Raw genomic sequence first — 15,145 nt, 5'->3', positions numbered from 1 at the left:
GGTGCCAATCGTTGGTGGCGTGGGAGGGTTAGGAGCGAGGCGGGTGGGTGGCCCATCGCTGGAGGGGGCAGGAGCGTGTGGGACCACTACGTTATGGAAAAAAAGTTTACAGAGGCAGTGAGTGGGAAGAAGGGGGGAAGGAGGGAGAGGGGGCTCCTACAGTGGAAAGGAGATAAGAGGGTGGGAAAGTGATCTGGGAGGGGGAGGGTAATGAGGGGAGGCAGCTACAATACAGATTTTTTTTTTTTTTTTTTTATAGCAAACTGGGTACTGACAGACAGCTGCCAGTACCTAAAATGGCAGCTAATAGGTAGAGGGGGGAGGTTTAGAGAGCTGTTTGGGGGGCGGGGTCAGGGAGGCTGGGGGGATCCTACACTGCAGAAAATATAAAAATAAAAATGTATTAAAAAAATCCTTATATTTTCATACTGGCAGACTTTCTGCCAGTACTTAAAGGACCAGTACATAAAGTAGATTTGCACAAATACATGATAAAAAGACAGTAGTAGTAGATTTTTTTTTTTCTGACAAATTTCAAAGTTATCTCTATTTCCACTCCCCCTGTATCATGTGACAGCCATCAGCTAATCACAAATGCATATACGTATATTCTGTGAATTCTTGCACATGCTCAGTAGGATCTGGTGACTCAAAAAGTGTAAATATAAAAAGATTGTGCAAATTTTTTTACTGAAAGTAAATTGGAAAGTTGTTTAAAATTGCTGCTCTATCTGAATCATGAAAGTTTAATTTTGACTTGAGTGTCCATTTAAGATGGGGGTGACCATTGGGGGGTGTGGAGGGAAGAGAGCTGTTTGAGAGGGGTCAGCTAGGGATCAGGGGGGGGGAAGTGTCAGATGGGAGGGTAATCTCTACACTAAAGCTAAAATGAACCTTACAAACTACCTTATCAACCCCTTCACTGCTGGGAATAATGAATGTGTGGGGCACAGCTGCAATTAGTGGCCTTCTAATTACCAAAGAGCAATGGCAAAGCCAAATATGTCTGCTATTTATGAACAAAGGGATCCCAGAGAAGCTTTTACAACCATTTGTGCCATGATTGCAAAAGTTATTTGTAAATAATTTCAGTGAGAAACCTAAAGTTTGTGAAAAAGTTAACATTTTTTTTTATTTAATCTCATTTGGTAGTGAAATGGTGGCATGAAATATACCAAAATTGGCCTAGAGCAATACTTTGGGTTGTCTACTAAAAAATATATAGTTTTGATATGTAAATATAAAAAAGGCTCTGTTTAAATGTAGTGATGACAAAAATGCTAAAAATGCTCTGGTCTTTTGGGGAAGTTTTAGTCTGAAATGCCTGGTCCTTAAGGGGTTAAATGCTGCTATATGATATGGATGAAAGGGACATTTTGAATACAACGGTCCTTTGAATTACTATGATGCAGAAATAACACCCTTTTCCAAAGATTTTACAGGATCCTGTTCCGTACAGTGAAACATTACAATTTTGCTCCTACACTGAAACATCCAGATCTCAGTAACCAGGACTGGGGCTTGAGGAGAGTGGCTATCAACTGGGTCTGGCTGGTCTTGGGGCAGATATGGGTGCTCAGCGCAATATGAGGTTGGTATTTGGTCACTCTGTGACAGAGCTTACAGTAAGTAGCAAGTGAGCACTACTAGATGTAAGGACAGAGCAAGTGCACAAGTGCACATGCGCCCACCCTAAATAAAATGGGCAGACAGCCCAGAAGACTGAAGATGGAAGATTTGAACAAATAAATATTTTTTTGTTTACAGGTTTTCAATATTAACTTCCTTGGAAACTTTATCTGCCAATAACAAGCTGAGCTACAAGTTTTCTTTTCATAAGGTATTATTATAGAATGGCAACTGATTTATTGCTATAAAACTGTAGGTTAGAGCAGGGTTGGGCATTTTTTTATGTGCTTGGGAGCACCCAAAATGCAGCATATTAACAGGGGCTTAACTGTAACAGGTAAAATGTAAATGTGACTGAAGAATAAATATATAGGGGTATATTTAACATGGTGCGAGCGGACATTATACGATGTAGCGTATCATGTCCACTGCACATTGATAAATGCCGACAGCATACGCTGTCTGCATTTATCATTGCACCAGCAGTTCTTGTGAACTACTGGCGCAATGCCGCCCCCTGCAGATTTGCGGCCAATCGGCCGCTAGCAGGGGGTCTCAATCAACCCGATCGTATTAGATTGGGTTGATTTCTGTCCGCGGGCTCAGAGCAGACCACTGCTTCATAACTTCTGCTTGCCCCATAGAAAGAGAGAGAGAGAGAGAGATAAAGAGAGAGGCACACACGCATACAATGTATAATTAGCATATTAATTGGAAATCAGAAAATAATTTAAATTGCATGAGATATTTTAAATAAACAAAATATGGAGTGCCAAATAACTTTAGTGCAGGAGTGTGAAAATGGCTCAGGCCTGATGATTAAAAACTAGGCATCATGGAAAGAAATGACGCAACATTTTTAGAGTTCTTAGTTGAGTATTATTGTATTGTATATGTCTCTCTACATCCATAACCCGCATGGTGGGATAAACTGTCAGGCTAAAATTAGTTTTTCTAAAAATGTTTGTGGGACATTGAGGTGTCCATGAGACTTTGTAGATAACCTCATTAGACAAGAGCTTTCGATCATCAACTCCTTATTGCCTTATAGTGTCTGTGGTACAAATAACAAAGTTATAGTGTAGTATATAGTGTAGTATATAGTGTAGTATATAGTGTAGTGTATAGAGTAGTATATAGTGTAGTATATAGTGTAGTATATAGTGTAGTATATAGTGTAGTGTATAGTGTAGTATATAGTGTAGTATATAGTGTAGTATATAGTGTAGTATATAGTGTAGTGTATAGTGTAGTATATAGTGTAGTATATATTGTAGTATATAGTGTAGTATATAGTGTAGTATATAGTGTAGTATATAGTGTAGTATATAGTGTAGTGTATAGTGTAGTATATAGTGTAGTATATAGTGTAGTATATAGTGTAATTTAATGAGTGTATAAAATAGTATAAATATAATATATCTATCTATCTATCTATCTATCTATAATCTATATCTATCTATCTATCTATCTATTTATCTATCTATTAATTGTCGATTCTCTATATATTATCTATCTTTCTATTTATCTTTCTCTCTTTCTGTCTATTCTCTATATATTATCTATCTAGCTTTTTATCTATCTATCTATCTATCTATCTATCTATCTATCTATCTATCTATATATCTAATATATCTACAATTTAAAGAACCATTATAGTTAAAAAATCACATACATGTAATTTTAGGACTAGAGACCCTGCATTGCTATGTGTTTAACCCCTGCAATATCACTCTGGACCAGCGGCAATTGCACAACTGTGTCCTATAGCTACTGTTGCTAATTGGGTCACCAGTAGTTTCTACTTTGGACCAGCAACTATGTTTATAACACCTTTGTAGGGGTTAAACACTTGCAGGGTCAGTAGTGCTAAAATGACACGTTCTAATGAATTAGAACATTATTCTTTAGGATAGCCTTTTAAATATTACAGATTTCTTTTTAGATATTTTTTGAGGCATATTTCTCCAGTTTCCACTGGATCTGTTTTCTATAGAGAATATTCCTTCTTTAAACTGCAGGTGGCGACATTACCCCACTGTTAATAAAAAATAGATCAAACCCTAGTTGTGTCTATCTCAAATGTTGCAGATCTGTAAAACACTAAACTCCAGGAAATAGTGTTAATTCAACAGCCTTCACAAACATACAGATTCTGCTAATATCATATGATTATTTATTAATTAATCATATATTAATAGAGCACATATTGCATGTTTTACTGAAGATACCTGTGTCAGTTTAAGATGTTTACAAAGTAAAAAAAAAGTCATACATAAACACAGCAAACACATAAAAAATGTATGCTACAAAGATTTCTAAACATTTAGGGCTAGATTACTAGCAGCGCGATCGCAAATACTCCGAATTAGGCATTTTTTTTTGCTAATTAGGTTGCATTCGTAATAGCAAGTCCCCCAAAAACGTATTTTGCGCTAGCGTTAACCCCAATATAGCGAAACTCCTAGCTTAATTTTTTGCGTGCGCGTTCAGGTTTTCCCCCATATAAATCAAAGCAAAAAAAAAGTAGAGAAAAAAACTAACACCCGAGATCACACAAACACGATTGCATTTCCCATAGTCAATGGAGAAAAAGAAATTGTTAAAAAAAAACACCCATCTCGCAAATAACATAGCATATTCGCTGTAGCAAATATGAAATATTTACAGTGAATACATAGTTAAAATCTTTATTAAATATGAAAATTGCATTAATATCTTTTATCATGTTTTCATCTACTTAAAGGGACATGAAACCCAATTTTTTTCTTTTGTGATTTAGAAAGAGCATGTAATTTTAAACCACTTTCTAATTTACTTCTATTATCTAATTTGCTTCATTCTCTTGATATCACTTGCTGAAAAGCATATCTAGATATGCTCAGTAGCTGCTGATTGGTTGCTGCACATAAAGGCCTTGTGTGATTGGCTCACACATGTGCATTGCTATTTCTTCAACAAAGGATATCTAAAGAATTGAGCAAATTAGATAATAGAAGTAAATTGGAAAGTTGTTTAAAATTGCATGCCCTATCTGAATCATGAAAGTTTAATTTTGACTACACTGACCCTTTAATGGCAATGGGCTCTAATGCACTAACATATAGGTCTATATATGTGTACATATAATTAATGTTTTTACATGTGTATATAGAGTGTAAATAAATATATACACAAATAATAATATAAATACATTAATATACTGTATATTACACATTTATAAATATATATATATATATAAATACATCTTTAACAATATATATGTATGTGTCTCAATTTTAAAGCCATTTGCCTGCCTCATGTCTTTGAACCCTTTTAACTTTTTTGTGCAATATTTTTTTAATATGTGTTAATATGAGTGTAAGTGTACTTTGCAATGTATTTTTGATATGTTTTGTGCAACTTTTTTGTCTCAGAAAAAATTTAACCACAGCTCTGAGATTGCTGTAAGGATTGAAGTGTAAATGTCAATTGCGCTAGCGCAGTCACGATTTCGCTCAACTTGTAATATCAGCACAATGAAAAATGGCTTTTTAAAAAGACATCGCTTGCACAAAACAGTTTGCGCTTCACTTGTAATCTAGCCCGAAATACCGCTTACAAATGATTAATCCTAAAAACTGTTTATAGCCTGAAATAAATCAATGACCAGAAAAGACGGACATGTGAAAAAAAATGAATGTCTAGTTGTTTCCAGACACCTCATTGGTGTTTACTACAGTCACATGAACTTTATGTAGCCAATCATTAATTAGATACAGAGTATGAATGAAAAAACAGTCAATGAATATGAATCAATGAGTTGCAACTTTTGATTTAATAATTGATATGTCTATTATGTGCACATAAAATAATGAATGGTACAGCTTAACCCAAAGGTAGTTATGAATATTTTCTACAATTAAAATTATGAGAAGGCGAAAAGTGAGTTTAAAATCCTCCACTAAGCACAAAATGTAGAGAAAATAACTCATTGCGTAGTTAATTTACAAATCTAGACAAGTCAGAGGACTTGCTTTTCCCACAGAAAACCTCTGAATACATTGTTTCCAATGCAGCAAATGATTCTGGGTACAATATGCAAATGAGGTTCACAATGACTCACTTTTTTACTTCAGCCTGCTTTTAGGCAGACTCCCCTTATGCTATAGCATCACTGCATACACATTATGTGCACATAATAGACATTTCAACAATTACATCAAAAGTTGTTGACTTTTTCATTCATATGCTGTATCTAATTAATGATTGATTACATAGAGGTCACATGACACAAAAGTGTAGTCTAAAACCGACTATCCATTCATGTTTTCATACGACTATCTTTTCTGGTCATTGATTGGTGGAAACTAAGTTCTGTGACCTTACTGAATTTTGAAAAGGGAGGTTTGGATATTTTTACTGCTTCTCCACTCAAAATATAGCACTGCTGAATAGTGAGACTTTTATAGACTTTTGAATATTTATTTTTGGCAATAAATGGAATTTTTAGGATTAAATGTTTTTTATGTGGTATTTTATATTTAGAAATCTTTGAAGCATACAATTTTTATGTGTTTGTGTACAGTACATGTAATATCACTTTTAAAATTGGTCTTGTGAACTTTTAAACATCTTAAATTGATACCAGTGTGTTAATCAGTAAATAGGATGATTTATTTATAAATAATTGTATATTTACTAAAATTGCTTTTTTAACATAACCACACTGTATGTTCTGAAGTTTTTGGGTCTTGTATTGCTTTTCAGTGGTTACAAAGTAGTAGTGTATTTAGTCACACTGGGGAATAATTGTGTTTATATAAAGTTGAACAGAGCTTGTGTAAAAATGTTAACATGAAAAAAGTCAGGTGAACAGCTAAGTTATGTATTTTGAAGTAGGGACAAGTGGATTTTCAAGTAGTCAATGATTAGATAAGGTATATCCTAGTGTTAAAGGGACACTGAACCCAAATTTTTTCTTTCGTGATTCAGATAGAGTATGCAATTTTAAGCAACTTTCTAATTTACTCCTATTATCAAATTTTCTTCATTCTCCTGGTATGTTTATTTGAAAAAGCAAGAATGTAAGTTTAGATGCTTTTTTGGTGAACAACCTGGGTAGTACTTGCTAATTGGACAACACCAATAAACAAGTGCTGTCCAAGGTTCTGAACCAACAATTTGCTGGCTCCTTAGCATAGATGCCTTCTTTTTCAAATAAAGATAACAAGAGAATGAAGAAAAATTGATAATAGAAGTAAATTAGAAAGCTGCTTAAAATTGCATGCTCTATCTGAATCATGAAAGAAAAAAATTGGGCTCAGTGTCCCTTTAAGAGAAAAGCTGTGCAAACTACGGTTCTGTTGAATTACATTTCTGCTGTTGAAAGCTTAAAATTATTAATTGGAGTTTTCACACAGCAAAAGTCCTTTGTGTAAATTGTCTTTGGGCTATTTTGTGTATATGTGTGGAAACACCAAAAATACAGCAAATAGATAGGGGCTTAATTGTTTCATGATAAAAATGTGTCTGATGGCTGTGCATACAAAAATATGGATACAATGCAGTAGGATAATTTGAAATAAACACAATTATGATTCTGTAAACACAATTTGATTGGGTATCACCTATCCAAGTGTAAATCTATCTATGGGTATCCTCAGCTGACCCCTCTTATTCAACACTTATCAATGATATTACACTATTCCTTATGGTGTGTGTAGTATAAAGAATAAAGTTATAGTGTAGAATAATGAGTGTAGAAAATAGTATAAATATAATCTATCTATATCTATCTATCTATCTATCTATCTATCTATCATATATCTATCTATCTATCTATCTATCTGTCATCTATCTATCTATTTGTGGGGAATTTATTTTCTACTATTGAATAACAAGAAAACAATATTTGATCTATATACAAGAACTCTAGAAAGAAGTCATGTGTTTTCTTTTGATTACCAAGCAGAAAAAGAGCATTTAAGAGACAATATTTTCAATGCACAAATATAGGACAGGAGCCAACGAGATGCAGCGATATGATTTATTTAATGAGCTGTGAGCTCTATCTTTACAGAGTTGCACACAACATAATTTAATGAAATTAATCAGCAGACATGCAATACAAAGCTATAATTATTATATATTGTTTATAGCTTGTTCAATCCGTCCTCAGACGTGTTCACAAAGCGTCTTTATTTCTTAACTCCAGTCTTGGTTTGACCCTTAGGAGGTTGCACTGGAGTAGGTGCTACAATAAAAAAAAATACAGATTATACATCATATGAAAAACATAAAGTTTACATTCAATAATTTATAGTAACCTGATATCTGAGTGAAACGTAAATATTTTGCATGAAATATGGAATTAAACACAATTAAAATGTATTATCTCTCATATCAAAGTAAAAGTCTTTGATTATAAGTCTTAAACTTTCCTTTGTCCTTTCATATTTTTATTTATTTATCATTTAGTGGATGCAATAATAGTTTATTTTAACTGGGGTCTCCAGTTTTGATGGAGACTTGAGGTATATCAAGGTTGCTTTGTCAATGATTTCTTACTGTTTTGTGTGTTCATTTGTTATATGGGAGTTGAAAGATGAATTAATATGCTGATAAAGAAAATGAAAATAAACAATAGCAATGGTCAACACTTGTGCACAGATGAATGGTCCCAGCTGTCTAGGTTAGTGCTCCATTATTCTACATGCGAAAGAATTAATAAATTGAACACAATGGATGTTTCCTATCTCTAATATTATTGTTAGGGGTCCATAATAATGCACCCTTTTATCTACACCACTGATTATGTTCAATTAAATGCCTGTGTGGAATAATTTATGTAGGTTAGACCACACATACAATGTGTGAGGTTAAGAGCAAAGTACATATTAAAAATAAGAATTTGATGGTACCAGTGCTGTATCATTTTATGAAAGGGTCTAACAGTACCTCATAATTTAGATTTAAGGCAAAAACTAATGAAAAGAAGAGTGAGGTTTTTTGGCTATACTAACTTGGGTCAATGTTACCTAAGAAAATAAATAAGGATATTGATTGTTCTCTATAACTACAGAATGTTGATTCCCTTTAAAGATATTGTAAACAAATAAATATTTGACCTCCTTCTGAGTACAGAAATAATCTTATGCTTAAGCTCCATTTTTTGTGATACTGGACCAAATTCACTAAGCGGTTTCTCCAGTGTCTCTAACTTCACCAGTTGTTTTAGCTCCATCAATTCCTATGTTAATTCTATGCAACTGATTCACTAAAGAATGGATACATGAGCATGCATCAGTGTATAATATAGCATAGGAATTAGTAAACATTGGAGAGGCTGGGTATACTGAATGTATAGACTCTATAGTGAGCTGTATTTAAAAATGTATCTTATATATAGAAACAAGAGATTCTAAACTTTAAGAGCTGCTTTATATTACCTGGTGTCACAACAGGCACAGGGTTGACTTCTGAGAAAGAGAAGAGAAATATAGTTAATAAATAACATGTTTTGGGGCATTGGGTTTCAAACAGAAATTTTTTACCTCTTTATTTACATAAAAGCATCAATTATAAAAGCAAATACCAAATGTCTAATCTGCTTTATTCATTTTTTTTAGCAGTGTAGAGTTAATGGATAAATCAATTACTTTATATATTTATTAGTTACCCCCCCCCCCCAGTTTATTGGAATGTAGCCCAGCCCAGAACACGTCAAACACAACCTGATCCTGCCCATGACATCACTGGCCCTGCCCACAAACACCAGGAGGATACCGACCACAGGTCACCTCAACTCCCTGGCCTGGGAAAAGATGGGTGGTATTTTTTTATTAGTGGAAAATAAGAAGAAAATTGTTTTAGTTTCCTAGTGGAAATAAAACACTATCTTTAATAACTACAAATATTAGCATTTATTTTGCTTAGACACAAAGACATAGAAGTAAAAACTAAAGTTTTATGATTTAGAAAGACTATACTATAAACATACTACTGTTATAGTGCTTAAGGGGACAATGCAGTCAAAATGAAACTTTTATGATTCTACTATCAAATTGGCTTCGTTCTCTTGGTATCCTTGGCTGAAGCCTAATTTTAGGTAGGATCAGGAGCAGCAATGCACAACTCGGAGCTAGCTGAACACATCATATGAGCCAATGACAAGAGGCATATATGTGCAGCCACCAGTTAGCATCTAGCCTCCATTAGTGCATTTCTAATCATCAGTCTACCTAGGTATGCTCTTCAACAAAGGATACCAAGAGAATAATGCATATTTTTTTTTAATAGAAGTAAATTGGAAAGTTGTTAAAATTCACATGTGTTGACTGAACCATAACATTTTAATTGTGACTTTAATAACCCTTTAAGACACATGCACACTTCTGATCTTAACTCAGTATGCTCTCATGGAAGGGGACATATTTCAGGATATCAAGAGAAAGGTGTATCTGATAATAGAAGTAAACTGGAAAGATTTTTTTTTTATTGTTCACGCTACTTTATTCATACAACTTTACTTTAATCATAACACTCATTTTTTACTTACATATCCCTTTAATTAGGTCTATTTTTTATTTATATTTGTAAAAATTGCTCTGTTTTCAAATATCATAATTCTTGTTATAAGAATGAACAAATATATCCTAATACTACTTTCATAAGTTAAATGATTTTGTAATTAGTGAAGACTTTACTCCGTTTGACACTTAGCAATTGTTCTAAAATAACATTCCTTTAGGATAAATAATATTGTGTCAAAATAAAAATATAAGTTAAAATATAAACACTACTAAAGGAGGGGTCGGTTTTAAAATATATATCTTTAGAGCCTATGATGTAGATTCAATAAAGGTCCCTACAAGTTACAAGGACAGTAAAGTCAACATTAAACATCCATGACTCAGATAGAACATGCAATAGATAGAAATTTCCAATTTATGTCTATTACCAGTGTTGCCTAGTTGCCTTGGTATCCCTTTGTTAAAGTGTAATCTTAGGTGAGTTCAGGAGCTTGCGCGTGTGTTTAGCCATCTGGAAGCAGTGTTTGCAACAATGTTTATAGAAATGTTATACATAGTTGCAAACACTGCTGCACACTCCTGAGCTCACAGAGGATTACTCTTTAATAGAGGATACCAAGAGAACTAAGCAAAATTGATGATAGAAATACATTGGAAAGTTGTTTAAAATGTCACGCTCTATACAATGAAATTTGATTATGACATTACTGTCCATTTAAGTATCCTGTCTACTTAAGTTATTGCATGGAACCCATTAAATAAAATTTAGTAAATTGTGTCTCCATAAACCATATAAAATGGAAGGTGTTTTAGTGAATCTACGCTATGGCATCTGGTGGTGGACTAGAAGTTGGGGAAATTACACCTGCACATTTAAGAGCTGTCAGTCAGAAGGTAGTTTTGTTAGGGTGCGCAGAAGTTCAAAACACCCAAATCTTTTTATTTACGCCCCTTTTGTGCTCAGGAAGAGCATGTTTATTGTCCATCCCTACCACTGTCCTATCATGCATAGCCACACCCCTGCAGAACACTTTACCACACCTTAAACCACAAAGCCACACCCAGAAAGCCCAGCTCTGACCATGCTACAACCACCAGCCTTGACTCTACCCATTGAACAATGAGAACAGTACCAATGATGCAGTCAGTCTATTCATAGGCGTGTGCAGAATGAGTACAATTCTATCATCTATCTATTATCTATCTATCTATCATCTATCTGTCTGTCTATCTATCTATCTATCTATCTATCTATCTATCTATCTATCTATCTATCTATCTATCTATCTATCTATCTATCTATCTATCTCTCTGTCTATACCAGCATGTATATTATTAGTATGACTTTTAACTGAACTACCCTTTGTGGGGCCCAAAAAAATTTGCACCGGGCACTCTGTATATTAAATGATTTCATGCTGGAGTTGTGTTGCGATCCCCCAATAGAACTTTTGGAATTGTCTTTATCTTCAAGTGAGCAATCTGTTTTAGGGATTAATGATGCACCAATGAGCACTTCCTGCCTCTTCAAATGAAACGTCAAAGTTTGTTGAATTTAATTTTAAATACATTATTGTTTACAATTATAAGCTGTTTAATTATTTATGCTAATTCATGTAAATTTTCATGGGCTAGAAATATAAGGTGAGGTGAAAAATGATTGTGTGCCAGATTTTATCTATGAGCACTAGCGGTGGAAGCCTGGTTATGCACACATATTTATATTTATTTAAAGGGACATATAAGTTAAAAAAGAACATTCTCTAATGGGTTTATTATTGTGCTATTGATTAACTATTTGCTTAACTTATGGAAATAGTTAAACACATAGTTAAAGTCAGCTCCAAGGCAGCAATGCACTATTGGGACATAGCTAAGTAAATCTGATGAGCCAGTGACAAGAGACGTACATATGTAGCTCCCAGATGTGCATTGCTACTGCATAAATGTATATATGTTTTTTTCAACAAAGGATAACAAGAGGACAAAGTAAATTTGATAACAAAAATTAGTTTAAAAGTGTAGATATAAAGATGAAATGCTTTTTATGAATCATGAAACTGTAAATAGCTAGCAATTAATTGTATTGATTTGCATTCCAGAGCCATATACAATGAAAAGTCTCTTGAGAGTTATTTATCTTATCTTTCTAAGTAATACAGGGACCATTATAAGTTAAATCATGCAGTGCTCAAACAAGCACTGTGTAGCATGTTGCAGGGTTATCACTCTACCCTTTTAATTGAGGATATTTATGGAAAATTCATGTCAGGATCCTTATAAAAGAACACTATTCCAAACAAATCCTTTAAAATGACCTAATATACTGTATATATTGCTAATTTGTCTTCATTTAAAGCAGAGCTATAGCAATACTTCAGGAAAAATGCCAAAAATAAAGTATGAATGTATATTACATTTTTTCTATATATAGTTAAACATTTTATAGGGGATTATATTTTGAGTATAACATCCATTTAATATTGGTTAGCAACAAAGAACATAAATACTTAACGGCATTTGATATATGCTGTTATATATTATATTAGAGTATGCTCACTGTTTCTGATCATTCTTTAAAATGGAATGTTTAAAAGGACATTAAACACTAAATATATTTTATAAGCTTCCTATTGAGGTTAAGCTCCGCCTCCCTCTTGTAATGAGTGCCGCCATGTTGAAATCTGTCTTTCACGACACTCCAGTGCTGACCTGTTTGCACATGTGCAGTAACTCTCCTTCGGACACCTGCAGTGTAACCTAAATTACATAATGGCAGCACCCATAATTAGAGGGAGGTGCATGAAATGTATTTAGTGTCCCTTTAATTCTTAAAAAAGTAGTGGTTAATTATTTGTTTTGCAAATTTAAATATTTACATATATATATATATTAGCTGAGTGGTAAGGGTCTTTGGGCTTCCTCTCATTGTGTCAAAATGATTTTGCATAGCGTGCTCTGGAGAAGAGAATCCAGATAGCATGCCACACTGTCATAAAGCTTTTTTTATCATAAATATATAACTTACGTTGAGGCTGTGGAGCTGGCTGAGGGGCAGGATGGGGAGCTGGCTGGCAGGGCTGATGAGGAACAGGAGCTGGCTTTGATGAATCACATGTTGACTGAGGAGTTGGCTGTGGAGCAGGCTGAGGAGCTGGTGTTGGAACACATGTTGTCTGAGGAGTTGGCTGAGGAGCTGGTGTTGGAACGCATGTTGGCTGAGGAGTTGGCTGAGGAGCTGGTGTTGGAACACATGTTGGCTGAGGAGTTGGCTGAGGAGCTGGTGTTGGAACGCATGTTGGCTGAGGAGTTGGCTGAGGAGCTGGTGTTGGAACTGATTGACATGTTGGCTGAGGAGTTGGCTGAGGAGCTGGTGTTGGAACGCATGTTGGCTGAGGAGTTGGCTGAGGAGTTGGCTGAGGAGCTGGCTGTACAGTGGTCTGTTGAGCAGGTTGCTTGTGGGGACCTCCTTTAACTCCAGACATATTGCTTCTGGCTTATTCCTGAAGAAGAATAAAGAAATAATAATTCTCTGTGTTGTGAGCTCAAGGCTGCAGAAGCCTCTTTTATACACCAGTAACACCCATTGTCAGATGTTGTTATATTATGTCACTGTCAGATTTTGACATGACAAATCCAGTTCTTCTTGTAGGAGTGCATATAATTTAAGCAAATCATTGTGATGGTTTCTATTGATTAGCACTCTGACATTGGGTGTTCCCTGCTGATCCCCCTTATTCAATGCTTAAAAATTACATGATTAAACATCAGAAAAGAATTCAAACCTTACTGTTTATTGTGTTTGCAATGTAAAGGTGTTGTTAGTGTAGATTCTGACCTAATCAGTAATAGCATGTGAGCAAAAAAGATATAATGCAATATAATAGGTATAACAAATAGTATTTCTTTCTTTCTTTCTTTCTTTCTTTCTTTCTTTCTTTCTCTCTTTCTTTCTTTCTTTCTTTCTTTCTTTCCTTCTTTCTTTCTTTCTTTCTTTCTTTCTTTCTTTCTTTCTTTCTTTCTTTCTTTCTTTCTTTCTTTATCTCTTTCTTTCTTTCTTTCTTTCTTTCTTTATCTCTTTCTTTCTTTCTCTCTCTCTTTCTTTCTTTCTTTCTTTCTTTCTTCTTTCTTTCTTTCTTTCTTTCTTTCTTTCTCTCTCTGTCTCTCTCCTTCTTTCTCTCTCTCTTTGGCCCCTATTTATCAAGGTCTGTCGGACCTGATCCGACAGTGCGGATCAGGTCCGACAGACCTCGCTGAATACGGCGAGCAATACGCTCGCCGTATTCAGTATTGCACCAGCAGCTCACAAGAGCTGCTGGTGCAACGCCGCCCCCTGCAGACTGGCGGACAATAGGATCATACTCGATCGGGTTGATTTCCGGCGATATGTGTCCGCCTGCTCAGAGCAGGCGGACAGGTTATGGAGCAGTGGTCTTTGTGACCACTGCTTCATAACTGCTGTCAGGTCCGACACACCTTGATAACTAGAGGCCTCTCTCCTTTCTTTCTTTTTTCTTTTTTTTTCTTTATTACTTTCTTTCTTTCTCTCACACTCTCTTTCTTTCTCTCTCTCTTTCTTTCTTTCTTTCTTTCTCTCTCTTTCTTTCTGTCTTTCTTTTTCTCTTCTTTCTTGAGAATGCACAGTATTCTATTCTTGGCCAAATTATTCTTTATTACTATGAGAAGAAGACAATGGGATCAATTTATTAATGTGCGAGTGGACCTGATACGATGTAGCATATCATATCTGCTGCACATCGATAAATGCCTACAGCATACGCTGTTGGCATTTATCATTGCACCAGCAGTTTTTGTGAACTGCTGGTGCAATGCCGTCCCCTGCAGATTCAAGGCCAATTGGTCACTAGCAAGGGGTGTCAATCAACCCGATCGTATTCGATCGGGTTGATTTCTGTCCGCCGCTTTAGAGCAGATGGACAGGTTATGGAGCAGTGTTCTTTAGACCGCTGCTTTATAACTTCTGTTTGCACAATAGGGGCTTC

General features: G+C 34.9%; 1 protein-coding gene across 2 annotated transcripts; it reads right to left on the bottom strand.

The window, feature by feature from the left end:
- Positions 1 to 7,643: 7,643 nt before the first annotated feature.
- On the bottom strand, positions 7,644 to 13,692 carry LOC128639494 (protein TsetseEP-like). 2 transcript variants are annotated; one of them, XM_053691635.1, is made up of 3 exons: positions 13,171 to 13,692; positions 9,060 to 9,089; positions 7,644 to 7,864 (listed from the first exon to the last, which is right to left on the bottom strand). In XM_053691635.1, exons 1-3 carry the CDS (start codon positions 13,625 to 13,627, stop codon positions 7,809 to 7,811), a joined length of 543 nt encoding a protein of 180 aa, XP_053547610.1. In that variant the 5' UTR covers positions 13,628 to 13,692; the 3' UTR covers positions 7,644 to 7,808. The 2 variants fall into 2 exon arrangements, with proteins under 2 accessions (XP_053547610.1, XP_053547611.1); XM_053691636.1 differs by having other exon boundaries at positions 9,060 to 9,086.
- Between the last annotated feature and the right edge of the window lie 1,453 nt (positions 13,693 to 15,145).

The sequence above is a fragment of the Bombina bombina genome, chromosome 9 (genome assembly GCF_027579735.1).
Source record: "Bombina bombina isolate aBomBom1 chromosome 9, aBomBom1.pri, whole genome shotgun sequence".
Lineage (NCBI taxonomy): Eukaryota > Metazoa > Chordata > Amphibia > Anura > Bombinatoridae > Bombina > Bombina bombina.
The sequence above is the reverse complement of the archived record's forward strand: the minus strand, read 5'-3'. Positions and strand labels throughout refer to the sequence as shown.

Coding starts and splice junctions, on each gene's coding strand:
- LOC128639494 (XM_053691635.1), bottom strand. CDS start 13,627: ATGTCTGGAGTTAAAGGAGGTCCCCACAAGCAACCTGCTCAACAGACC. Junction 9,090..13,170: donor GCCAGCTCCACAGCCTCAAC/GTAAGTTATATA, acceptor TCTCTTTCTCAG/AAGTCAACCCTGTGCCTGTT. Junction 7,865..9,059: donor TGTGCCTGTTGTGACACCAG/GTAATATAAAGC, acceptor TTTTTATTGTAG/CACCTACTCCAGTGCAACCT.